Source organism: Pteropus alecto, unplaced genomic scaffold, assembly GCF_000325575.1.
Source record: "Pteropus alecto unplaced genomic scaffold, ASM32557v1 scaffold40, whole genome shotgun sequence".
In the NCBI taxonomy this organism is placed as follows: Eukaryota; Metazoa; Chordata; class Mammalia; order Chiroptera; family Pteropodidae; genus Pteropus; species Pteropus alecto.
The window spans coordinates 6,508,974-6,535,267 of record NW_006431919.1 but is presented as its reverse complement, the minus strand read 5'-3'; the positions used below and the strand labels follow the sequence as shown (position 1 = coordinate 6,535,267).

General features: G+C 39.8%; 1 protein-coding gene across 2 annotated transcripts in view; it reads right to left on the bottom strand.

Moving 5' to 3' along the window:
• The window catches only part of SGCD (sarcoglycan delta), an 818,344-nt gene that overhangs the window by 59,580 nt on the left and 732,470 nt on the right, over nucleotides 1-26,294 (bottom strand). For both annotated transcript variants that reach the window (XM_015585199.2, XM_006906453.2), the window contains one exon: nucleotides 26,025-26,097. In XM_015585199.2, coding sequence (XP_015440685.1) covers nucleotides 26,025-26,097 — 73 coding nt within the window. The remainder of the gene's footprint in view (nucleotides 1-26,024; nucleotides 26,098-26,294) is intronic.

Here is a 26,294-nt window from a genome sequence, read left to right as displayed (position 1 = left end):
CCTGACAGTTTAAAAACATTTTATACTTGGCATAATTTTAGGTTTATAGAAAGGTTGTAGAGATAACATAAATAGTTCCTGTATGCCCAGCTTCCCCTAATACCAACAACTTACATAACCATGGTACATTTGTCAAGACTGAGAGATTAACATGGGTATAATACAATTAACTGAATCATAGATTTTATTTGTATTTCACCAGTTTCTCTCTATGTCCTTTTTCTATTCAGGATCCAATGTAGGATTCTACATTGCATTTATTGGCTTGTTTTGATCTCTCAGTGAGTGTATTAAATGAACGTATTATAAAGGAAAAGATGTGGAATTTGGGAATAGAAGATCCAGGTTTAAGTCACTTTTTGAAGTATCATGTAAATAATTTAGAAAAAAAAAAACAAAACAACTCTGAGCTTTAGTGTTTCTATTTGTAAAGGAGACACGGTTGACCCCAATGGGCGTTTGGCACCCACTTCCCTCTCCTCGTGGCAGCCTGACTTCCTTCTGAGATCACCATCTCGCTGAATACAGCCCAATAAGGTGGTAGTTCATCGGGGGCCCACAGTCCCTGAGTCAGGGGTGCACCCGGAGGCCGGGCTAGAACAACCTGGCTCGCCCGCCTGGAATGTGAGTCTGAGCAGAAGGACAAGAGATGAAAACCAGGTGTGATCTGCCCAACTGGCAGTGGCTTTGTGATCACTTCCTTCTGTTCCCAGCATTTCTATTTCCCAGACTTCTGAAGCCACTGCTCAGTCCTTTCTCATCTCCAGGCCTCATTTTGCAGACTCCTGTTGATTTTGGAAGCTTCTGGACATCCTTTCAGAGAAAATTCTCTTTTAGGTAATTAAGTCAGGATGTGTTTCTGTTGTTCATTATCAAAGAACAGAGTAGCTGCTGCTTTTGTTGTAAAGATCGAATAAACTAAATCTATGAAAATCCATTATAAATAGTAACTACCCCAAATATCCTAGTTGATAAATCCACTTACATTAACTCCATTAAGTCACTTTTATCCAACAACGCTTTAAATGCCAAATATTTATATATGCCAGCCACTATGCTAAAATTAGAGAATATTTCAAAATAATTATTGAGGCAATTCAGGGCTGAAATGTTATATAATTCTTCCTGTTGTGCAGTGAGAAGCTAGTGTGTGTGTTGGGGGTACTGGCAAGAGCTGGAAGTAGATGTCAACAGAATTTCTCAAGCTCCCTATAGTGGCTGAATCTCTCTTTTCTGACTGCTAATGTACAGGTACCCATGCGGGATTTAGTCCTGTAATGATGGTGGTTATCACCGTTATCTCTCCACTAGCCGGCAGCATGGTGATCAGCTTGGGATGAGCAAGGCAGACAGCCACTGGTACTAATGGCATATTTCTCTTGTGCTGCAACCAGCCTTGAGTTCCTATCAGCATAACTTGTCAGCAAATAGCCATTGATGACACACGCTGATGCAGAGGGAAAGTAGGGTCAATGAATGGAAATGTTATACTTTCCTAGCTGCCTACTTTACCAGGCACGTTATCTGCTGTTTTCTTCAATGTGCAGCTTTGATAACAGTGACATTTGGGGGCCATTCAAGAAAAAGCATCTCCCATAGCTATTCAGTGCAGTGACATAATTCCAGCAAGAGTTGAATTTTCTACCTCCAATAAACAGCTCCTCTGCCTTCCTCTTTGTTCTGTCATGTTCCTTGCTAAATGGTTTTTAAAGAGGAAAAGAAAATAACATGGAAGGAAAGATGGGAAGCAAAGAAAGTTTGTTCTATGCAAAGGTGTATTTTTTAAATTCTGATTTCCAGATTGCTTTAATCCAGACCTGAGACCATTTTGCAGTTCTCAAGACCCCTCTCTTTGCTCAAATGCCAGCTCCTTTTGCTGGGTGGGAGGGATGCATCAAGATGTTATAGATGTGTAAAGTGCGACTATTATGCAGCTTAATTTCCCAGAATTTGATCTCCACGTTCCTCAGCCTCTGGCTTGCCCTGCCTTTTCTGTTAATCTGTCTTCTCACTTTGTCACTGTAGTGTATTTCTCTAAATCCATTATTCCTCTATGTGCCAGATCCCAGGAGACTGCTGCATTGTCTCGTGAGGCCTGAGCATATACGAAGCTGCTGATTACAAAACAGGTGACTCTGATGGACAGTCTGATGGACTGGGCAAAGAGCTCCCTGAAGAATGGAATATGTTCGAGGAATGGATTGGCCCCAGGGGGAATCAGACACATTCATAAATCACAGACATGATCGTTAAATCCTGACAGAGGCTCACAATGAGAAGAAGAAATGGTCAGTTTTAAGGACTGGCTCTGGGAAGTCCTCAAGATCAAATTCCCTTGTGGCTTTGGCTTTGCCCATAGAGTTCCCTAAAGCCATGCTGATCAGAGATTCAAGCAGAGTCTTCCCCAGTTACTCAAAGGAGTTACTCAGACTGGTTACCTTGAAGCAGTGAGCTCCAAACATTTGATGAATCTAAAGCAAATTTAATAATCAGTTCCATTTTCGTCCCTCCCTTGGACACTTGTAAACCTGTTAGCAGTTGGGTAAGCTTTGTACCAAGCATTGTGGATGTTCTGTGCTTGGCAGAGACCCTACTCTAAGATGGAAACAGGTGGAGGCCCATGATGTATAAGATACTAACCTGCCTAGAGACTATCCATCAAGGTTCTACCTCTAAATGAGGCAGTGTCCTTGCTAACATACTAGCAACCTTGGCTTCTATCATGGCTGGAGGGCAAATGGAGGAAAAGGACAGATTACCATCATCCTGACATTCTCCTGACATTCTGCCTTATGGAGATAGAAAAGCTGACCCCGTGAAGAACAATCTAACCTAGAGGTCTTTGGATTTAGACAGATCTCAGTTCAAATAGAAACGGAGTTATTTACTTGCACTTTGATCTTGGATTAATACATTCCTTAACTTCTCCAGGCCTCTGTTTTCTTATCAATGAAACGAGGATAAAAATAGAACTTGCCTCATAGAACTGTTCTGAAGACTAAATGTATATAAAGTGTTTTACACAGTGCTCAGTGTATAGTAGCCCACTATGCTTAGTAATTCATGGAAGAATAATATTCTTTCTAAAGTATTTTTCACCCACTTAGGAGACAGAGTGTGAAAGTCAAGCCTCATGGCATAAAAGAACATCAGCCCAGCTTGACTTCACTTCAGTAAACATTTGTTAAGTAGCTTCTGTGGATACTGGTTACTGCCAAGATACTCAAGCAAATGACGATATCCCTGTTGTCTTCCCAACTGTACTGTAAACTTCTTGACAAGGCAGGCATGCACACAGAAAACTTAGGAAGCATTCCAAGGCAGCACGTGAGCAAGCTGGAGGCTCTGTGGATACTGAAATACAGAGATACTTAGGAGCTACAAAGCAAAGCAAAAAGATATTCATGAGGCGGGCCGATGGCCCTTTCTTCTCCAACCACTCTGCCACATGCTCCATCAAATGTCTGGGAAACTGCTAAGGCATTCTGTACAACAATATGCCTAACCCGATCGCCCTGCGGGAAAGCAGCATAAGGAACAAAGAGGATTCTGGGACAAAACAGAAAAACACCAATGACTTTCTGGCTCATAACCATCTCTCTCATTTTTTTCTGAACTATCATCCATCTCTTCATTTTTATTGCCTTGCACAGGCATAAGTCTAACTTGTTCTCATAACAGTTGTACTTGGCCGAGTAGCCCATGTGAGTTCATATCCAGACAACTTCCTCCCCTCTGGGGCGCTAGAGCCGTGGTCTCCACTCCCCCACCCATTTCCCTTCAGCGCCTGCACTTTGATAAAGTTCCACTTGCGGGCTTTGACCGTGACTAGTCCATTGAGAAACATATTGTTTTCTTGCCTTCTGTAATTTAACTCCTTCGTCAGCTCCCTCCAGTCCCTAAATGTATGTCTTTTTCCTCTTTTCTTGTCTCTAAAGATGCCGTCCACTGCAGTCTTGTCTTTTCTCTTTTGCACTCCTGTTCTATTCCTTACCAGGTATTTTTATTCATCTGGCTTTCTGTTACGTCACAGAAAACAAAAAACTAAAATTATTCAGCTTTAAGCTCCGACCATTCCCTACAACCTTCCTATTTCTCTAGTAACATTCCTATGATTCCTTTAGGCTTTATATCTTAGAGCGAGACTATTTATTCAATAAATACTGACTGTAATGTGCCAGAGGCTGGTAAGTGTGAATGATCATGGACTGTCCCTGTCTTTCCCCAACTGACTCAGGGGAAAGGAACGTCTCAGCATAGAAACACAATACAGAAGAATAATTGCTATGATTGTGTTAAAGACTGAAATCAGTTTGAGGGTTCAGAGAAGGTTTACAGGAGATGACGTCTAAACCTAGATCCCCCTCCCCCGCCAAATGAAGAGCAGTTATGCAAAACGGGTTCCAGGCAGAGGACTATTCAAGGACCAAGTGAGGAGAGAAAGAATTTGAGAATTTGAAAATAATTGCCATACCTAGAATCCACAGTACAAGAGAGCAAGACAGGAATCAGGGCATAAAAGACTCCTCTCCATCAAAAGCATCTATGACCATGACCGCATGGCCATCCACATCCTTCTTGTTACAACATTCCTACTTGATCATCACTCCCAACCCTTTCTATCGAGAATGCCATGACCCTTGTGACTCTAGTGTTGACCATAAAGTGCTCTAACTAGTACACAGTTTGCAACTCATAATATCTTGCCCAGGAATTTACTCATATATTTCTTCATCTGACCTTCCGACAGTTTGCAACTCATAATATCTTGCCCAGGAATTTTCTCATATATTTCTTCATCTGACCTTCCTTCCTTAGTTCTTACTAAGGACAGATAAACTGAGGAAATTTGGGATTCTATTGTGTGAGAATCCTCCCTCCCTCCCTCCCTCCCTTCCTTCCTTCCAATGAGTATTAATGATCTATGGTATGCCAGGCCCAGTGCCATCCATCCATCCATCTATCCATCCATCCATCCAATGAGTATCAATGATCTATGGTGTGCCAGGCCCAGTGTGCCAGGCCCTGTGCTTAACACATGGAAGTAAACAAAACAGACTTTGTCTCTAGTTCATGAACCTTAGTTTTATGCAGGAGATAATCAACTAGTAAACAAGTAAGTTACAATTTGTTACACTGTCATTTTTGCAGTTTGGTCTCCTCTTTCTGTTTGGTTTCATTGAATCAACTGTAAATGCTTTAAAGTTTCCCTTGAATTGGAATAATTATTTTACTATATTAGATGTCTCTATGTGTTGGCACTTTGGTTTGCTTACCAAACCTTTTAGAGACCTTATCAGATGACTCTATTATTTTTCTTTTATAAATAAGGCAAATGAACATCAAGAGGTTAGGTGATCTGTTGAAGATCACATGGCTAGAAGGTGCAGAGATAGCATCTTAATATCCTGCAAAGACCAGAATATTACATAGGTGCTTAGGTGTTTCATAAGTGTAGGCTTCATTCTTGTTAATTAAATTCCCAGGGAATTGGGTTTTATGGTTGAATAAAGCCATCTAGATCTATGTAAGGCACAGTGAAGGGTATGAAGTTCTAAGACCCAGCAAAATATAATTGTCTGTAGGATCACCCACCTCTTCTCCTAAGGGTTAACCATAATAGCTGGCTCTCATTTATTCTCATTAGTTTCCCTCTCATTCAACAAATATTTACTGAATAACTACTATGTGTTAGGCACTGTGTTATTCCCAAGGATAAAAAAGAAAGTTACCCTGCTTTTGTGGTGCTTTTGGCTAACTAGGGATACAAACATGAATAAAACACACCTAAAAGTGAATGTGCAATAGAAAATGGGAGTAAATGCTATGGACGAGAAATGTGGGTACTGTAAGAGCTTAGGGCACAGGGTGGAGCCTGAGGAAGCGATGCCTAAGTTCAGTATAGAATTTAATTAGGCAAAGGGGAGGGAATCTATGAAGTATTTGATGGGAAAGTCTGTGTCTGTTTCACAAGCTCACACAGCTTATCGACTCAATACAATCTTCCAGAATGAACGATCCCACATTCAAGATATTTCCCACAGCCCAGTGTGGTTCCCTTGGTAGAACTAAACATCCACATATACTGGGCATCAGTTTCTTTAAGACTTGTGTTTGGCTGTCACTCAGATATCCCCACTCCCTGAGGTCAGAGAAATGGGACTTCTGCTTCCATATTTTATCACAGGCTTTGGCATGTACTTCCTGCACTGAAATGTGTCAACTGTTTTGATATCTTTTGCCCTCTTGAGGATTCTAGGTTAAACTTGCCACATAACCGTGTGTGGAGAAGGCTGCACGGGGAAGGGAAAGGCTGGCATCTGCTTTGCTAGACATCCATTCATCCACTGTGTGTGTGCTTTGGAGACCCTTGGAGCTGCTACTGCACCTAAAGTCGTTAAGGGCTCTCAAGTGTAAAACTAGGCCTCCTCTGTCCTTGACTCCTGATTCCTTAGAGACAAGGAACACAGGCCCTGCTGACCAGACGATGTCCTCTGTCTCACTTCACAGTTGGACACTCTGGTTTCTTCCTATATTTCCAGTTAGTTTTCTGCCTAGTGCTTTAATGTTTCTTGTGCATACCACATCCTTTTTCTTTATTTTGGTCACTGTATTAAATTCTAAATTGGCCTGCAGATACTATTTTTTTGGCAGAAGCTGAAAAGATTTTTGCTTTTATGCAGTTTGCTTTAGGAGAACAGGGATCAAGCAAAAGTCTATGACTTTGTTTTTTTACTATTTTGGCATGAATGTTTTCTAAAGATCCCTTTTTTGCTATTTGCCCACAATAGAAGCTATTCAACATATACATTTCTACTGATGCCTTCTAAGATTTTATTTTAGAAATTGTCAGGTGCCTGTCATGTCATAGGGGAAAACATGTTTTATTTCCCAATGAGAAGGGATCTACAAGCTTACTACTTTTGTTTTTATGCTAGTATGGTCTTGGCCATATTTAAAAAAATGTAACTGACATTTTACATTATCTTTCTCTTTTTAAAATTATAGATCCTCAAATAAGTCAGTAACATGTGTCATATTTGATCCTTGGTAATCGAAATCCTGGAAAATATACTAGACAGAAAATGCCCCTTGCTTTTCACTTTCTATATCTACCTGAAGCAGGTTTTCATGAAATCCAGTGGCAGGGAACATGTTATTTTAACCACAGGGAACTCCCTCATTATGCCCTCAATTAAATCAAAGCCTGCTGAGATATATTTTCACCTTCACGACAGCATTTGGTTTGGCTACTTCATTTGAGGTAATCCATTTTCAAGTGCACAGCTTAGAACCAGAATATTTTTCACAAGTAATCTCAAACTGAGAATAAATCAAGAATATGGATAATAGTAAAAGATTTTTGAAAATTACTGTAATGATTAATATGGTAGGACTTCTTTTACTTTGTGATTGTTTGCTCTCTATCATCCACAGGTTAAAACTCAAATTTATCGGCATGGCATTCAAATCTTTTCATCATCCATGCTTCACATACTCCTGTGACATGGTTTCTTATCGCTTATCGCTCTCTGTCCCAAATGCTCTGTTGACATTTTTATCACATTTCTAACACGTCACGCGTGCACGTCCCGGTCTCCACGCTCTACCAGTTGCTGCTACTGTCCCTACTAGGTTGCTTTCCTCTTCTTTTTCTAGAAAATTCCTACTCATCTTTGAGACCCAGCACACATCTTTTCATCTGTGCTGCCTCAGTACCTTTTACACGGGCTTGTTATAAAACCAACTTCCACATTTGCTAGGCGACGTATTCACTGAGGTGGGGACTGTGATTTATTCCCTTCCGCATCCTGAATATCTAAGCATTCTTATGATATACACTTCCTAGGTGAAGTGCACAGAACTCTAAACGCTGAAAGCCTTCTGAAATCCAAAGAGGGCATTTCAACCTGGATTTTCTTACTTAATGGTATTAGCAGCCCCATTTTGCACATCGAAAAACAAAAACCCAAGGCTCTGCTCTGATAGTCATGATAACAGGCTGCCATGTGAGCAGAACAGAAAGTGTGAATTAAAGGTCGTAAGGGGTACTCTAGTACCAAAAAGTACTCAGGCCTAGGAATCGGGAGACTATTTCCAGTGCTGACCTCCCCACTTAGCTGTGTGACTTGAGGCAGGTCACTGGCTCCTTCTGGGCTTAGATTCCCCCGCTCATAATATGATAGGATAGGACCAGGTCATATCCAAGGGCCATATGCATCTTCCTCTTTTCTGAATTCACCTCCTTTATTGTTCCTTCTTACTTGGCAGCTGACAAAATGTTTGCTAGATAGAAATCAGCTGACATACTGAACAACTCCTAATTCCAGTTTAAATGTTTGTAGCAAGATTTAAAAAAATTATGAATGTTTGCCCTAAAAGTTACCTTAGAGAAGGAATTCTCTTTGTTTAGGAAAATACTTTGATATGCAGCTTGAGGGAGAGATAAAACCCAAAGGGCATGGGTCTGCAGGAACCTGAGTTACCAAGAAGTCTGGGGGTTAGGAGTAGAAAGTCGAGAGAGAAGGAGAGAGAGAGAGAGAGAGAGAGAGAGAGAGAGAGAGAGCAGCCTAGTCTTGAACACATTAAGTGCTCAATAAATGATAATTATTCTAACTATTAGCAAGCTTAACAAGGACTTAGACCAATATAGAGAGAGAGAGAGGAGGGAGGGAGGGAGGAGGGATGGAGAAGGGAGAGGAAAGGAAAGAAGGAAGACAGACAGATGGCTAGAGAGGACAGAGGGACTGGGTAATGTGGTCTGGGGACTTAGAGGAACGAGAATATTCACTATTTAATTTTAGCTTATTTTGCTTTCTCAAAACTTGAGTGAAAATATTGTGTGTACATCAGAGCCTTGTGTGAGTAGTCTTTTTGGTGGAAATTAAATGAAAGAAAAAATGCTGAGATTCAAAGTGCAATCAATGTGTTATTACACAGATGACTTGAGCAGGATGGCGAGATAGTCTTCCAGAGACTGTATGGTTGCTCCGGTCATGCACTGCTCAAGGGTGACAGCTGTATATGTGTGGGTGGAGGGGAAATTCAAATCCTGGGCATCACAGAATTATGTACTTATGTCTTCAGTACATAGCAACGTGGTATATGGTCTTAAACCGAATACATTCACAGAAGAGATGTTCAAAATTAGAGGCGATCATCAAACTAGAAAGGGATCCTAAGGATATTACATTTTGCTCAATTTGTCAAAAAAAGAGTTATTTTTTTATCAATCACTCTTTGGAAGATATTAGGGGACAGGATAATCTTGGCTGACAATCTAGTAACATACTGCCAAAGCAGTGTTAGGTACATAAACAGAAATCCAAAGAAATGCTACTTTCTCCATTATTCTTTCCACTTCCCCTATTATATACACAAACCTGCTTAAAGTTTTATCTGTATAAGAGATAGAATAAAAATTGGTGTGCCCAGCGTGGCGCTGGCATTACATAGAATTATCCAGGGGATAATCAATGCTGTAACAAGGAAATAGTGGGTTGTCCAAGCGTGGAAGATACTTCAGCATCTTTCTCTCATCTCCAATTAAAATGTGAGCAGGGCATAAACTGCTCGCTCTGTGCATTTTCTGCATTTGGAGGACAGAGACAGAATTCTCAGTTGCTTGTATACACTTCCTTTCTATTGCTCGGTTTACAAGCAATCATATCGCTCCTCACAAACTATAATTTCCTCTTTGTTATCTTTGCTTCCTTCAGACAAACAAGATTCATTGAAGAAATAATAATGAACCGTTACCTTTGAGGTAACGGCTGCCTGCGCCACTGAGATGAGTGTGTGCCAAGACTAGAGATTAATGCGGTATTAAGAAAGGCAAAGTAAATTCCACTTCCAGATGATGGGGGCACTCTGCAATTTTCTGCTTACTTTTTCATATGCTTATCTGAAATTTCTGATTCTTTGGCGGAGTCATATATAGAATTGGAGCTCTTATAAGGTCAACTGTAAACAATGATCTAATAGTTATTCTAAGAACATACTCATCTCCAAGAAGTGTTATAATCATTGGTTTCTTCGTTTGGTCACTCCCTCACCTATCCTTCCATCTCTCCCCCACCACCCATTTATTCAACAGACATTTGCCGAGTGTCCACTAATACGCCGGGCACTGTTTCAGGGTTTACAATGCTCAAATGTGTGTAGTATGATGAGGGCATGGGCCTCAGTACCTGTCCTCTTAGAACCTAATTCTCAACCTTGGCTACTCCCTGGAATCACCGGGCAGGCTCTAAACAATACCAATCTTGCTCCTAGAGATTCTGATTTAGTTGTTGGGATGGGGACTAGGAATCAGAGTTATTTATAAACTCCTCAGGTGGTTCAGATATGAAGCAAAGGTTGAGAATCTTTGGCTTAGAGTTTACAACCCAGTGTGGAAGACAAACAATAAGCAGTTGAAGAAATGACTAGTAATTACGTGATACAAAAGCTGTGAAGACTGGTGTTTCACACTTTCTGGTTATCTCTAACAAATCCCCATGCTAAGATAAGGTTCAAGGGTTAGTAGGCTGTGGCTAAAAAGTAGATGTTGTAGATCCATTTTCCTGCGTTTTTCCTGAGGTGTGGTTGTGTTTGTAGTAACACATTTCTCTGGTGGCAGATTATCAGTGAGGCGATGGCCAGAAAGCTGAAGTTTGTGCTTTTTTGGCTACGTCCTCAAGTTACTTTTCTCGAAGAGAAAGTCTTAAAGCCTTTCCAAATCTATGCCATAGAAGGCATAAGAAATGCAATATGAACACAAACTCCTTCATCCTCCAGCTGAGAGCAGATTCCTGTTGCGTGGTGGCATGGTTTGGCAGGAAGAATATAAGCTAACGTCAGGCAAAGTAAGATTTTATTTTCTTGGTTCCTTTACCATCTTTGTGCAAGTCCATGAATCTTTATAGTCCCTGGTTCCTCATCTGTAAAATGAGAATGATGACAGGGCTTTCTCCCAGGGGGATTTCTTCTGGTGTGAGGATTATATGAGGTAAGACATGCAAAGGGACCAGGTCAGTACCAGGCACAGGGATGTGCTCCCTCAAATGCAGACCGCTGCCTGAGTAGCCAGACTCCCTGCTAGAAGATAAAATCCATGAGTGACAGCTGTCTTGTTCATCATTGTGTCCCTAGTGTATATGTCAGACACATAGCAGGCATGCAAATATTTGTGGAAGAAAAGGATTCATCTGGGTTATGTTTATGTGTCTATCCTGGTAAGTTCAGCTAGAACCCTAGTCAGCTGAAAAGTCCAAGTTCTGGCAGCATATGTCACCTCACAGGCTTTTGGATGGGTTCAACTTGTGTGAAATGGCACTCCGAAGCTGCTTTGCGTCATCCTACTTTAAAGGTTGCATCCTCAGATCTTATCAAGTTTTTCAGTTGGAATCTGGCAGTCTTCGCAAACCGAAGGGTCAGCACTGCTGAACTTATCTCGAGGACACAGACTGAACCCCTTAACCCTGTTCTCACTGCCGCCCCAGAGAACCTATGGAAACAGTGTTTTGACCCATGTGCTATTTGTCTACTAGACCTCATCAGAAACGTCAGGTCAAGTGACGGCAGCCTTTTAAAAAATACTGCTGGATTTGCTTTTCATGGCCACAGGGTATCTAACTAACTGTTCTTACCAAAGGGAATTAATTCGACTAGAAAAACCACAGCGACCACTATACCTTGCAGGTTAATTTGACCCAGCAATAGGTTTCAGGTAGGAAGCAAGAGTTCAATGGCAGCAACCTGTGGTTATGAGATAAAAATCCATCCAAGCCACATGAAAAATTGGTTCCCATTGTGGCCTTCAGCGGGAAGAAAACAGCATAGCTCATGAGGTGCACATTAATGGAGGATCAAAACTTTATGGATACATGTAAAAATAAATGAGCAATCTGTAGGATGATACAAAAAACGTCAATGTGAAAAATTAAAAAACAAAAAACGACAACTTCTTTTGAGTTTAATGTGTAATTTCATTCTCCTGCTGGGGTCCTGAGAACCATTGATGCCCAGTGGCAGTCAGTAACCAGGATAAAGATAGCCAGACAAGGCTTCTTGTTTCTGAGAGTTTCTGCTGAGTCTGGTCCTCCAGTGAAGCTGATCTCGCTTCCATTTCCCTCCTCGAATGGCTGAAAGAGCTAGTAGGGAGTATTTTGGTCACTATAGTTAGAGTTAGGGGATTTCAAAACATTTGATACTTAAATGGTATGTTTTCTCTTTTTAAACAATGTTTCCACCTCTTTTGCTCACCATACTACAATTCAGAAAAAGTTCAAAAGCTCTTTGTGGTAGAAGTGCTTAAAACACTAATCTTTTCATTCATAACCACAATGATTACTGCTTCTTCTTTTCTGTGTAGGGTTTAAATCTCTCACTTTTCCTCTTCTTTAGACCTTTCTCATGCTTTCTATAGATGGTAAATGCCTTTGCTATAAGAAAATTTCAAAAGCCTGGTTAAAGTTTACTTCATATTGGACCAATTCGTCAGCTCACCCTTATTGTTGTCTTTATTATGTTGACTCATATAAAATAGGCTATTAACCTGTTGCTGACCATCATCTATGAGAAATATGACATAGCGAAACTACTCAATCATGGGACAGATTCTTTGGCCATAATCAAGAATGAGTAATAATAACTGGTTGCTTCAACAACAAAGTCCCCGAATTAACATGTAAGCCCTAAGTTCTGGGCAATATTTGCCGTAGTTCATATATGTCATGTCATTTAGTTCTTACAAGTCCTTCTGAGGTTGGTGCTATTCTTATTACCCTGTTCACAAATGAGGGGACAGAGACAGAAAGTTTAAAACCTTGCATAGTCGTACTCTAGCAGGCGGCGAAACCAGGATCCAAGGACTGGCAGACTGGCCGGAGAGGCCTGCCCCTAACCTTTACACTGGGCTGTGGCCAGTGTTAGAGACCACGCCGCACCAGGGAAAACTGCCAAACCTTACTGAGCGCTCAGAAGTGATAGGGTCTTTGCCTTCTGCCAAACAGACAGCTGTTGTGCATCAACCCCTCGGTCACCTCATCTTACAATGGGAATGAAGTCAAGCTCTCTTGTCCCCTTGAGGGAGTTTTCAAGGGAATATTTGTTAAAATCCTTGAAATTTGCAAAGCAGTACAAGAATTTGAATTGTTCTCCAAACATCTTTAGTTCAAGGAAAAATAAAAAGGAATCAATCAATGCTGGTCACAGATTCCGTTCTCCCACTACTCAGTAAATAGAACTTTTTAAAGGAAATTGAACTTAATGAGGGCTTCCTGGTAAAATCGGGTCTGTGAGCAGCAGTGCTTTGAAGCCTGAATCTTAGAATCTTCATGTTAGAGCAAATCTGAAGGTCATTTAGTTAAAATCTTCCCTCTTTCTGATGCTTGACACATCTCCATAACTATCCCGAAATGATAGTCCCCTTTACTGTGAGTCAGTGACAGAAAGTTCATGCCTATCATGGGGGATGATTTACTATTTCAAACACTTAGACACTGCTTGCTTATGGTACACTATCTTACACTTTTGGTTCTGCCACCCTTGCTCCTTCGCCATTCTAGGTCATTAGAAATTCTTTTTGTCAGAGTTTACCATACTTTCCACAAAGAGAGAGGGGTGAGCCTTTACGTGTTCACTTAGTCACTGCATGGCCCACACTATGGGACTGTTATGTGACAGCAAGCAAAACCCTCCATACATCATTCACTAAGAACTGACTTCCAGCTTTAGAATGGGCCACGAAGTGCTGAATGTAGCATTGTAATAGCACCCCCCTATGTCCAATCCATTATGGCCGCGTGTCCCACAAATGGTCTTCAGGCACAGCCCAGTCATTTGCAGGGGTGGGTAATCAGAAGCTCAGGGCCTCCTGTTCTCCATTTTAATCCTACTCATCATGGACATTTTCTAAGTACACCTAAATTCAAAGGCTAAAAGCCATTTTCTTCATTTCCCAAAGAGATTTCCCTGAGAACCACAGAGAGAACCATAAACTAATAGACATATGCATCATGTTAAGAAGGGTGTCGACACTTTCCTTTAATCAGTATACAGTCAATATTCTCCATCATGAATAACTAATGAGTTTCTCAACCGTTTTACTCAGATGTCATTGCAAAAATCTATTAGAGGAATGTCATCTGTACTTAATGAAAAGACAAGCATCATAATTAAGTTTTAAGCTATTTCTTCAGCATGAAGCTGCCAGTAAGTGTGAAATGACTATAATTCACATTTTTAAGAACTTGAATTTATTAGCATCTATTTTCTATTCAAGGTTAGGGGTATGGCGCTTGGATTGTTAAAGGATTTAAATTCCTCTGTGCTTTGTGATTCTGGAGTGAGTGTGCCTGAGCTCAGATGCTGGGCAAGGAAACTTGTCATTAATGAGTCAGGTGGTCTTTCTGAAAAAAATCCAAAGAACTAGAAACTTATCTTCCTTTGTGAATAGGACGTAATGATAAAAATGTATAATTTGGTGAATGGGGACTTGGCATTCCTCTATGAATTACCACGGTTGAGAAAATGAATAGGGACTGTAGGCTAGAGGCTCCAAGTTAAGCACAGTTCTGCTGGAGTGTGACTATTGCATATCCATGGATGAAAAGTTTTGAAACTGCTTGTAAAAGAAAGAAGAATGGATTATTCATTTTTGAAAATGGCAGTATGAGTAGGAAAAAAGACATGGGACAAGATTAGAGATTCCAGGAGTCTCCTTTATAAACTGGGTGAGTACACACTTTTGGGGGAAACAGAATCTGTAATGATGCATCTAACCTAAACCCCTTTGTGGGCAATGGCAAATGTAGAAGACATCTAGTCAGTGACTCCAATAATGAAGTGTAGGGGTTACGTGTCTTTGTAGTTAGCAGACCATAATGAGCCTAGGGTGTGCCAGAAAGGATTTCCTTAGGAAGTAAAGTTTAAGTTGAGAGGTAAAAAATAAATAGAATTATCCACAAAGAGACTAGGGAAAAATGTTTCAAGAACATGTACTAGCAAGGCTCTAAGTGAAGGCTCTAAGGCACACTAGAGGAAATAAATACAAGGTAGAATGGTAAAAGTCTGCAAATCCAGGAGAGAGGACTTCTGATTAAATAGTGAACTCAACACACACGTCTACCTCTGCTCCTTCCTGAAGCGTTAATGCGATGACTGCAAATGAACCAAAAAAGGGCAAAACCTCACAAGGATAAAGAAAAAGAGCAGCAGCAAAAGTAGAAGGATGATGTTGACAGAGCTTTGGAAGTTAAAAAGAGAAAAACAGAAAGTAACTTCATCAGCAGATGACAGAAAACTAAGAGCCTGTGGGTTTGGTGAAGATCAAGCCAAAAGCTAATCCGAACCTGGCAGGATCCTGGTCCAGTGAAGGGATGGGAGCCACCGTGCGCCTCTGCAGATGGGAGTGTGCAGTGGGGCTGCAGTCAGGGGGACTGGCGAGGTCGCCACAGGAAACCGTCAGACTCTAGCCTGTTTCTCCGCTGGAGACGCCCAGATGACCTGGCCACCCTCACTGTTAGGGACTAAATGTTGTGCCCACCCCAAATTCATATGTTGATATCCTAATCGCTGAGATGTCATTAGGAAGTGGGGCCTTTGGGAGGTGATTTGGTCATGAGGGTGAGGCTCTCATGAATGAGATTAGTGCCCTTATAAAAGAGACCCCAGAGAGCTCCCTTGCCCCTTCTGCCATGTGAGGACACAATGAGAAGATGGCTCCTTATGAACCAGGAAGTGTGGTCTTACCAGACACTAAATCTGCCGGTGTCTAATTATTTACAGCCTCCAGAATGGGGAGAAATAAATTTCTGTTATTTATAAGCCACCCAATCTATAGTATTCTGTCACAGCAGCCCAAATGGGCTAAGGCACACACTATGGAAGACTTGAAATCTAGGCTCTGTGATAGGATGACTGAGGGTAGCAATGCTATACTGAAAACAGAAAATAAGGCACAAATCTACATATTGAAGAGTGAGACCTGTTAGGCCCTACTTCAATATACTGGCCACCAAATTCATCCTGAGCAACAATTAAGACTCGTCCCTGGGGAAAGTGACCAGGCCAAGAGTAAAGAGCTACATATTCTGACATTCGGAGTCACCTACCTAAAAATCCCAGCCTGATAACACTATTTGGAAGCCTACCACCCAACAAACCCCATTCATACAGACAAAACTTCCCAACAGATTCTTAGTGCTCAGCTCTTAAAAAATGACTAGACAACCATGAATCACTGACCATTTGAAAAAGTCCCAATCAAAAAGCAAAGGGAAGATAGCACATCTTTGAAATTAATACAGGGTGGTATGGATGAGAACCATGACAGAATCAACAATGTTTGGAACTTGGAATATGAGATTAGGAATTAAAAGTTTAATGAAAGGAGTAGAGAGCAGAGAGCAGATGGAAAAACAAGACTAAGAAAAGGTTGGAAGGAGAGGCTGGGGCCGCCATGCAGGGCGAGATCAACCACCTGAAGGCTGCGTGTGGGTGCTTTCGTCTTGAAGTTTTATCTTCAAGTCAGTGGGAGCCACCGAAGAATAGCAAAGGGAATGATGGTTAGCCCAACCTTACGCAGAGTCCATGTCAGGAAACCGAGCAAGGTTCTCTAGTTCTGAGAGCTCGTGGTCTCACTCATTTATATTGAACAAACCATGGAAAATTCTCGATCAAGACAAAAAAAATAAAACAATGTCCACTGGCTGAGTTTTAAAAAAGAATTACTTCCAGTTCTCAACTTATTGCAGGTAAAAACTGTTGTCAGCTTGTTCCTCTAAACTCCCATTACTCTTTGTTTTGAAAAGGTTATAATTAGAATAAAACAAGACTGGCTTGGAGCCAGGTTCTGAAGGGAGTAATTAAGGAAGATTTTCTGTCTACACGCCCAGCAGGGCCTTCCTACTGAGGGGAAAAAAGGGGGAGATTAAAAAGCTATTGTGTGTTTTTCAAGAATAATAGAACAATCTACTCCACACATTTTACATAATAAATGGCAGATGCTGACATTTTAATCAGGATACAAACAATTATAAAGTTACTGTGGCCTGTTTGAAGTAGAAGGTAGGCCCAACTCAGGAATTTCAACAGATCCACACACTTGCCCAGTCTGCTCCAAAAGACTGAGAGCTCAACACTTATTTTATTTTATGATGTTGCCCTGACAACATAAACACAATGCAATTTTATTACCCCTCCCCTATTACGGTTTTATCTTTTAAATGCCTTTTTCTCTTCTTCACATTTTAAGCCTTTATGTTAAATATTAAAGAAAATAATTTTAATTTTTAAATAAAAGCCACTTGTCTCAGATGACAATAATGATGTGTTGCAATGCCTCACTCAAATTCAGAGAAAAATGGGTTGGCCATTAACAGACAGTTAGGTGTCTCATGGCACAGAGCTTTCACAGATAGTTTAGCAATGATTTTGAGGGAGGCTTGTGAAATGTTTTAGTTGTTGGGGCATTTCCCCCCATATCTTGTTGGTTTAAAACATTAAAAGTCCAGGACCACTTTTGGTATGTTTAGTGCATCGGACCTGGACTAAAGTTCCAATCAGTGCTGCTCGAGACCTGAAGAAAAGGAATATCACTAATAGCAGGTGCCTGATAATGGATTCTGAAAGTGTTCTTTCCTCCTGTCATACCTAGTGGTGCCTACAAGACACAAAGAGGAAGACTCGCAGTCTTCGAAGCTTGGCAAAGTCACGTAGATACTGTGTGGCTGGCATAACACCCTGTAGTGCAGGCTGGACAATTTATAAACCAAGGTTATCCAGAAAAGCAAATGGCATTTCTTTATTCACCTTACCTAACTTCATTTTTCTCTCAAACTTATCCTTATAAAGTGTTGGGGAAAATTAAATTTATTCTGTCCTGGTATTTTCTCTGTGATTAAAAAGTTTCAGCTTTCTCATTAGGATAAACAATCTCAGTGTCCCTCTCTCCCTTTAGGATATCATCACGGATATGGGAGCAGGGATGTTCTGTGGTCTCGTGGTGGCAGGAGCAGAGAAGTTCAGACTCCAGAGGGCTTGTTCGGATCGGCATCAGGCGCTACAGCAGGCCGTGCTCAAGTCCTCAGTGAATAAGGACTGGTTAGCTCTCTCTTTGCTAACTCAGCAGCCACTGAATCAGGTCTGAATGGTGTTGGTGGAGCCTGAGGTCTCAGCATGTCTTCTGCTCCATCCTCAAAACAGACTGTTGGCTGGGGAGCCCTCAGCCCCACTGCGGGGAGCCCGCCAGCCTGCACCATCGGTTAGCCTCCTGCATTTCTCAACACCGCACAGAGGCTTCTACAAACCCTCTCTTCCCAACCACCATCCCCTCACCCCCGTAGGAACTGAAAGAGATTCGAGAGTGCTGACCCAGGTCCTCTTCTCCTCTCTAGCCACCTGACAGGCCAGGGGTTTGTGAGATCACCCTGCAAGCTGGCTTCCTCCTAGAGACCCAAATGGAAACACAATGACCCTGTGCTTTTGACTGTTCTTAAAACCTACCTAATTTGTTTCTTCCCTCCACGACTGAGCGAACAAAGGTCATCAGGACATATATTTCACCTCTTGCTCTCCCTACATTTCCTATCTTCTTCTTTCCACAATTCACCAGAGACCAAGAGATGGGTTTTCAACTTCCTCTTCCTGTCTGAATGAGACTTCCCCTAAGTCTTCACTTTCCCCCTTGATATTATTGGCTGTTTATCCTTCCCAGTCCTCTAATAGCAGAATTATAATATAGAGAGCAGTTGAATACAGAACACATGAATTTAATATCTTTAAAATAAAACCTCTCGCTAGCTATTAGGGAAATGCAAATCAAAACCACAATTAGATAGCATCTCACACCTGTTAGAATGGCTATACTCAACAGAACAAGTAATAACAAATGTTGGAGAGGATGCAGAGAAAAAGGAACCCTCATACACTGCAGGTGGGACCGCAAATTGGTACAGCCACTATGCAAAACAGTATGGAAGATCCTCAAAAAGCTAAGAATGGATCTACCATATGATCCAGCAGTACCTCTACTGGGTATTTACCCCAAAGACTTAAAAATCCATACCCCAAAAGATATTTGCACACTGATGTTCACAGCAGCATTATTCACAGGACATGAAAGCAACTGAAGTGCCCTACGATAGATGATTGGCTAAAGAAGATGTGGTACATATATACAATGGCATATTACTCAGCCGTAAGAAGAGATGAAATACTGCCATTTGCGACAACATGGATGGACCTCATATAATCATTCAGGAGAAATAAGCCAGACAGAAAAAGTTGAAAATCACATGATATCACTTATACGTGGGATATAAACCTAAAAGCAACAAATGAGTAGGACAAACAGAGACTCATGGACATGGACTATAGACTAGTGGTTACCAGAGAGTAGAGAGAGGAGGGAGGTAGATGGGGTAAAAGGGGTCAAATGTGGTGACAGAAAGAAATCTAACTAGGGGAGGTGAACACAGTATAAATATATATATGCCTTATTGTTAATGTGTACAGCTGAAACTTATTGGATTTTACTAACCAATGTCACCATAAATAAATTATACACACACACACACACACACAAACACATACACACACAATTAGTAAAATAGGAACATTAAAGAACTAAGGCAAAAGGAAGTATGGAAATACCTCAAATATTGAAGCATCAACTGTTTCTTTACCCTTTTAGTTTTTCTATCTATATACTACTAAGAGGACCATGGCGAAAACAGCACCTTAAAGAAAGGTTGGGGATAAAGAGGAAAAAGAAAATATGTAGATAAATTCAAACTATGGTACTGACACTAATAGGAAAAAAAAAAAAAAGGAAACAATGAGAATGTGTTGGAATACAGGAGCAACAGAACGGGAGGAAGAAAAAGGACATAAAGGAATGGACTGGTGTTGGAAGAGGGCCAAGATATATGTTTCTGGATTTCAAACAGGAGAACCTTAAAATCAAGTGGACTTCATTAAGTCCTAATTTGTGGCTTTCAGATCTTCAGTCTTTCTGGGCAGGCGATATGAGATGTGTAAGGAGAAGCAATGTGATGCAGTCACTAGCATTTTTGGCAAAATAGAGGTGACACAATGACATGTTAATACATTTAAACGTATTCACTTTATGGGATTGTCTTTTATTCTAAGGTTATGTCTTTTCTACTCTGTTAATTGAAACATCCTTTCTTTTACACAAAATGTTGTTAACTGCAGATGGGAGTACATGACAGTTTTTTGTTTTTGTCCTTAATTAAAAAAACAAAACAAAACAATTGTTGGTCATCATAATTTGATGGAAACTTTTTATGGGTTGAAGAAGTAAAAAACTCTAGGAATGCTTGTCTGAGTTCTTGAGCCCCCAGGAAAGAGAGTTGCTTGCCCTTCCTCCCATTGACTAAAGTGGTTGAATTAATATTCACTGGGTCTAAGAGGCACTAGGTCTAAGAGGGTTAAGAGACTTGCCCAAGTTTACTAAGTGGATAGGCAGTGGAGCCAAAGTCAAATCCAGCACAGGACACCTTCAAAGCACAGCCTCTTGAACAACATGGATGGTGCTTTATGATCCTTCTGTTTTGTGACTCCCTTAAGTAATTATGATACTATTCAGCCCACCACATATTTTAATTTCTCTTTTGAATCACTTGAATATTCGTGTTATATGATCAAATAATTCTGAATCCTATAAATACAAAACTCAAATACTTAGTCTAAGTATATTGAGAGGGGGTAGAAGGAAGGAAAGAGGGGATTAAAAAAAATTATAGAACAAGTCTGCAAAACACTTAAAAGAGAGAAAATTTAAAGATTTCCTTCACAATGGTACTGTCCCATCTGAGAACCCATAGCTAAGAAACTCAATATGTAATTTCTCTCTCCCATTTCCATCTCTATCCTCTCTCTCCCTCTCTCTTATATGTGAGTGTATGTATAATTAAAAAAAAAAATCAGACTGTTGATCCAATATTTTAGGGACTGCGAATTATAGGGACAAGGATGAGGAGGAGTATTACCAAACCTCTAATTAATTGAACGCTGAAGCTTTTGGCAGACTGTTCTGGTCACTTAAATTTATAAATCAGTAAGAGCCAATACATTTTAGTTGGCTATAGACATTTTACAATAAAATTAAGGAAAGAAATTCATTTTTGTCAGCCTGTGAGAGTCTTGTCTAATCCTCGTTTCTCTATGATAACACAGACTTTAAATCTCACACATTTCCAAAGGAGTACTTATCCATTAAAAAAAATCCTACAGAATTTCATGTGCACATTAGGAGTAATAGATATATCTTAGAATTTTTCAGGTTTATCATTAGAACCCTGGTAATATTTTAGAAAAAAAATAAAATTACAAAGAAGTACTTTATTTATTTGGAACTGTAAAATGGGTTTGATATCAGTGAATCTTTCAGTCCTGAATTATGTTATGTAGTAATTTTTGAAACATGTAACAATCTTTTAAGCCTTTTGTGACTGTATCTGAAACTGTCTTCACAAAATTTCTTAAAGAATATTACTGTTGTAAGAAAACCACAGACCCTCATCTTTGTAAATAACATAGTAACATTCCTGGGAACTACAACAATATTTTGAGCTCCTGTCCCTGTAGTAAATGGCTTTAGAGAATCACGTTTTATGAATTCTGAAGCCTGCTTCTTGCGTTTTATCTTTTCTTCTTGCAACTAAAATGCCACTTCCTTTGGGCAGCCTTACGTAAATCTCTTAGGTCAATTTTGTCATTCTCTGTGTTTCCTCTGATTTGGTTTGTACATCTATTCTACCACTCATCTTATTATTTTATATTTTGGGGTTTAGTTCTGTCTTATTCTCCTTAACTATAAATTATTTAAGTACTCATTTATCTTTATATTCCAATTATTTAAAACATGCCTTCACTCCTAATAAATGTCAAAAAAAAAAAAAAAGACTTGGTAAACAGTTGCTGATCTGCGATTAAATAAAAATACAGGTCATCCTCTTCTTGTAATTGTATGTAGATAAGAGCACATCAGCATAACAGCTAATGAAGATTCTTCTGTGAAGACCTTTTGGCTTCTTGCTTTGTTGTGGTTCCTTCAAACTTGGAGTTACATTTAGAGGAACAGAGTTGGGAGTTGGCTCCATATGTACAGTGGTCTATATCACCTTTTCCTTTTTTGTACATTTGCCCTAGTTTAGGTCTGGGAAGTAGAATTTTAGTCTATTTTCTGTTCTTGTAGGATCAGAATCCTACAAGGAAACTTCAAGATTGAAAAGAACTCTTAGAACAAGGTAGGCATTCAAAAGTGGGCTCTGTTCTTACAGAAAATACATATGCAGAAATGAATGGCTTACTTCTTGTCTCAGATCATGCACAGCTCGAGATCAGGGAGTTTTCCATTTGTCTTTATATAAACTCCAGGGGGAAAATGGTGAACAAGAGAACATTTAAATATATTCACATTTTAAAATCATGAATTTATGAAAATCCAGTTTCTATTCAAAGTGAGATTTTCTCATTTCAAGAGACAGGTATAGTGCCTGGTATATGTTTAAGGATAGTCTTGACTCTAGAGTAACATGTCATGATCGCAGAACAGCCCATGCAGGGGCAAAGTCAACAAACACCAGCTGAGATGGGTGTTGGGCACAGATCTTGCTCACACTTATTATTTGTCTGGAGAGAAGCAACCCTCCTTTGTGATTTTCAGTTCAACCCTGGATTATTTACAAACATCTTAAACACTGCAAATATAGTAACTATAGTAACTGAAAAGAAAAGCTGTAAACCAAAACCCTAGCAGAAAGGAAGTTATCAGCTCTTTAGCTGAGAGTTGAGATATTTTAGGAAGAAATACCAGAAACCTAAAATCTGCTTCTGATGAACAAACAAGCCAACAACAACAACGAACAACTCAAGAAAACTAACAAAAAATTCTGACAGCCAAGAGGTGGAGGGATTTGAGGAGACAAAGTTATTTCAAAAGACAAGATGTCTAAAGTAGATGCTATTTTCTTATGTTTGACTGATGGGTATAAGTGAGGGACATGGATGGACATTTAACTTTTACTTGTTTATTTTAAAAGACAGTCTATGTATAGATTGTGGAATCTTAATTTATTCCTCATTAATAAATAAGGCCAAGAAAATCTGGTTGTAGATTATTATTTTTAAAAATCCTCATTAAAAACATCCCAAGTTAACTGTACTTGGGGTTTTAAAGATCTAATAATTCACACCTCAACAAATAATTTTTCTGTTAAGACTCCTTTTTATGTATTTTTTAAAAATCTATAAGACATTTAAGACTCAACAAATCTTATGTAACATAAGATCTTATAGGACTACAATGTTAATTTCTTAGTTTTGATCAATATATCATAGACATGTAAGATGTTAACATTAAAGAATACCAAGTGAAAGGTACATGGAAATAACCTTTATGAATTGCAACTCTTTAAATATAAAATTATTTTAAAATAAAAATTAATATAAAAGGATTAGCTGTTTGAAGATAGAAGTGACCTGGCTTTATACAGACCACAGAGCTCTAGGATTAGCTCAAGGCTACGCAGTAGTTTTGCAGTAGGTCCCTCCATCCTGCTGCCACTGAGGAGTGGCCTGCTTTTGCTTCTCCTGGACATTTCACTCAGCACTACCCACATGTGCCAGTCCAGGGACCTTCCTTAGATGACTCTAATCTCCTAAGACCCGAAGACACACCAGCACTAATGTGCTGGGTCCGTAAAACTGATCCAAGTGTAAAGCCAAAGGCCAAAAGGCTCAGTCACCAAGTTCATTACCTATTTACTCAATATCCAAAGTCAATATCAATCAACAGCATGGAGTACAATGTGGCACCATTAAATGACAAATTTGACGCATTCACAGACACACTGGGCTATACTAATTTATCAACCACATTTCATTATCCTTTCAGTTGCTCAAAGATTCTCCAACAAAGTGCCATTAAAAATAAAATTCCAAAAGGATGAAGGTGCTAAATTATCACATTCTAGGCTCCTGACTCAGTTTAGATTATCAAGCGTCACCACGACTTGAACAGATGCAAACAAAAAACCAGTTTTAAAATTACATATTAAAATCTTTGTATGCTTCCTATAAGAAAATTGAATTTATAGCCCCTGTGGAATACACCTATAATTTTAGAATAAGCAACAAAAAATGCAGGAACTTCCTGAAGTCCTTATTTCATTGCACTGACTTAGGAAATTTACTTGTAAATTGTGGAAGTTTGATTTTTTTAAAAAATTAAGTTCCAGAGTTTCCCATAGGGTGCATACAGCGTGTCTACAGCACTATTTGAGCAAACACTCTGTTCTGTGTCTTTCAGGATATGGATCTCTAAATTGGGCTAATCCTTAGAGAGTTGTCTTTTTGTTTGGTGTGGACTGGGTTTGTTTTTAACTACCGACGATTTATTTTTCTGTTTAAAGCAAAGTTAGCCTAACTCCTTTACTCTTATATTTCCCAAATCTTCCAGGTAATGGAGAGTATGTTCCATAGAAAAAAAGTCTATATTATATTTAAAGGTCAACTTCTTTTAGACAGTACTTCTCTTGGGGCTGATCAGCACTAATTACTCATTCTGTAAAAAACCAAAACTCAAACCAACACCTGTTCCTAAAGGAGGACTGTGGAAAGAAAGGGAACCAGGGCACCGATTAGCTTGTCTGGAAAGAGCTCTGAAAGCACAGACATGAGGATTCACTGCAGCCTCAGAGAAGGAGCTCTGAGTCCTAAAGTACAGGTTTCCTTGGGAGGATCTGCTTAGAAGATTCCAGTTTTAGTACCTAATTTGAAACACAGCATCTGGTTAATAGACAGTCAGGTAACATCTAGCATCTGGAAGCCCTGATGAAAACAGTTATTCTACTAAAATGTAAAACCTTGCAGTGTGGTGTGTAATCTTACAAATACAGCCAATTGTATATGGGATTTTGCTAAGAAAAGGTTCTCACTTCCCACCAATTAGCCTCTTCCTTTGGCCCAATTTATTTCCCTATAACATAGAGGCTGACAGGCCTTGAAAGAATGCGATGTTTTTTTTTTTGTTTTTGTTTTTGTTTTTTTAATGAGGTGATATACTCTCTATTTATTGAGAACGTGTTTCTGTTTAAGGAGACACAAGCTCCAACATGGCCGTTGCTGTTTTAGCAAAACGTAGATCTTGGGACTGCATGCGAACGAATAAATGTGACTTGTGTAACACAACTTCATTTGCTTATGGTTGATGTCTTTATGAAATAGTTATTCCATGCTACTTATGATGATTTACAATTGGTTTTAGTTAAAAGAACTACGAGAAATAAAGAAAACCAGTATTCACTGAATTCTTCATGACTATAAGTATACAGTAAAAATTAAAGTTCTATTTGTATCAGCATACCATTTTTGTATACATTTCTTTCTGGGGGGTTGGGGACGGTCCTTTGGTGGCAGGATTGGTTTTTAAGCCATATCTCTATGTCTGTCTGTCTATCTATTATTCTTTTATGTTTCCCACAGCTGTTAGTGGTAAGTACAGAGCATCTCAGAGTCCTTTTCTGCTAAAGGCAGCACGTGTATAGATATTTGAAGATTAACACCAGCACGTGGAATACCCACAGAAGTCGTTCTAGGTAATGGGGAGCTTGTTACGCAGAAAACAAAAACAAAAACAAAAATAAACCTGTATTGTATTTAGAATTCACCACTTTTCTTTGGGCTGATCAGCACCAAATACCAACTAGTTCTCTAAATGGATAGGCCTCTGGTGCCACAAAACACAGCAGGAAACAGACACTGCAACAACACAAATCCTAAATCTCACAATTACAAGGCGAACAACCTCTTCCTCCCAGCCCTCAACTTTAAGTCCTCAGAGAAAATCTCCTCTTGGTTGCAGCTTATCTTCAAGTCCTTTCTAACCTCTCCCAGTTTATATATTCGTGTGGTGACACTGTTGCATTATATGTATTCAAATGGATCATCAGCCAGTTGCACAGAGAAAGGAAGCAGCCACTAATCAATGCGAACCACAGTCAGATGTTTACCTTAGTTCCTTGAAGGGGTCTGCCCTGACATTAGGTGTCTCTATAGATTTAGGGAACACTGTGCCCTCGGCTCCTGTAAACAAAAGAAAAAAGCAAACAGAGGTTGGAGACTGTTGGATATGTCACCTGGGGGCACAATCAGCTAAATGCAGTGAATCCTTTATACAACCCAATACACATATACTTTGCCACTGCCTTTAGGGCTCTGTAATAGGAGAGCATGGAATCAACTCATGCAAACAGCCTTTGAAAAAACAAGGCCTTTTTTGA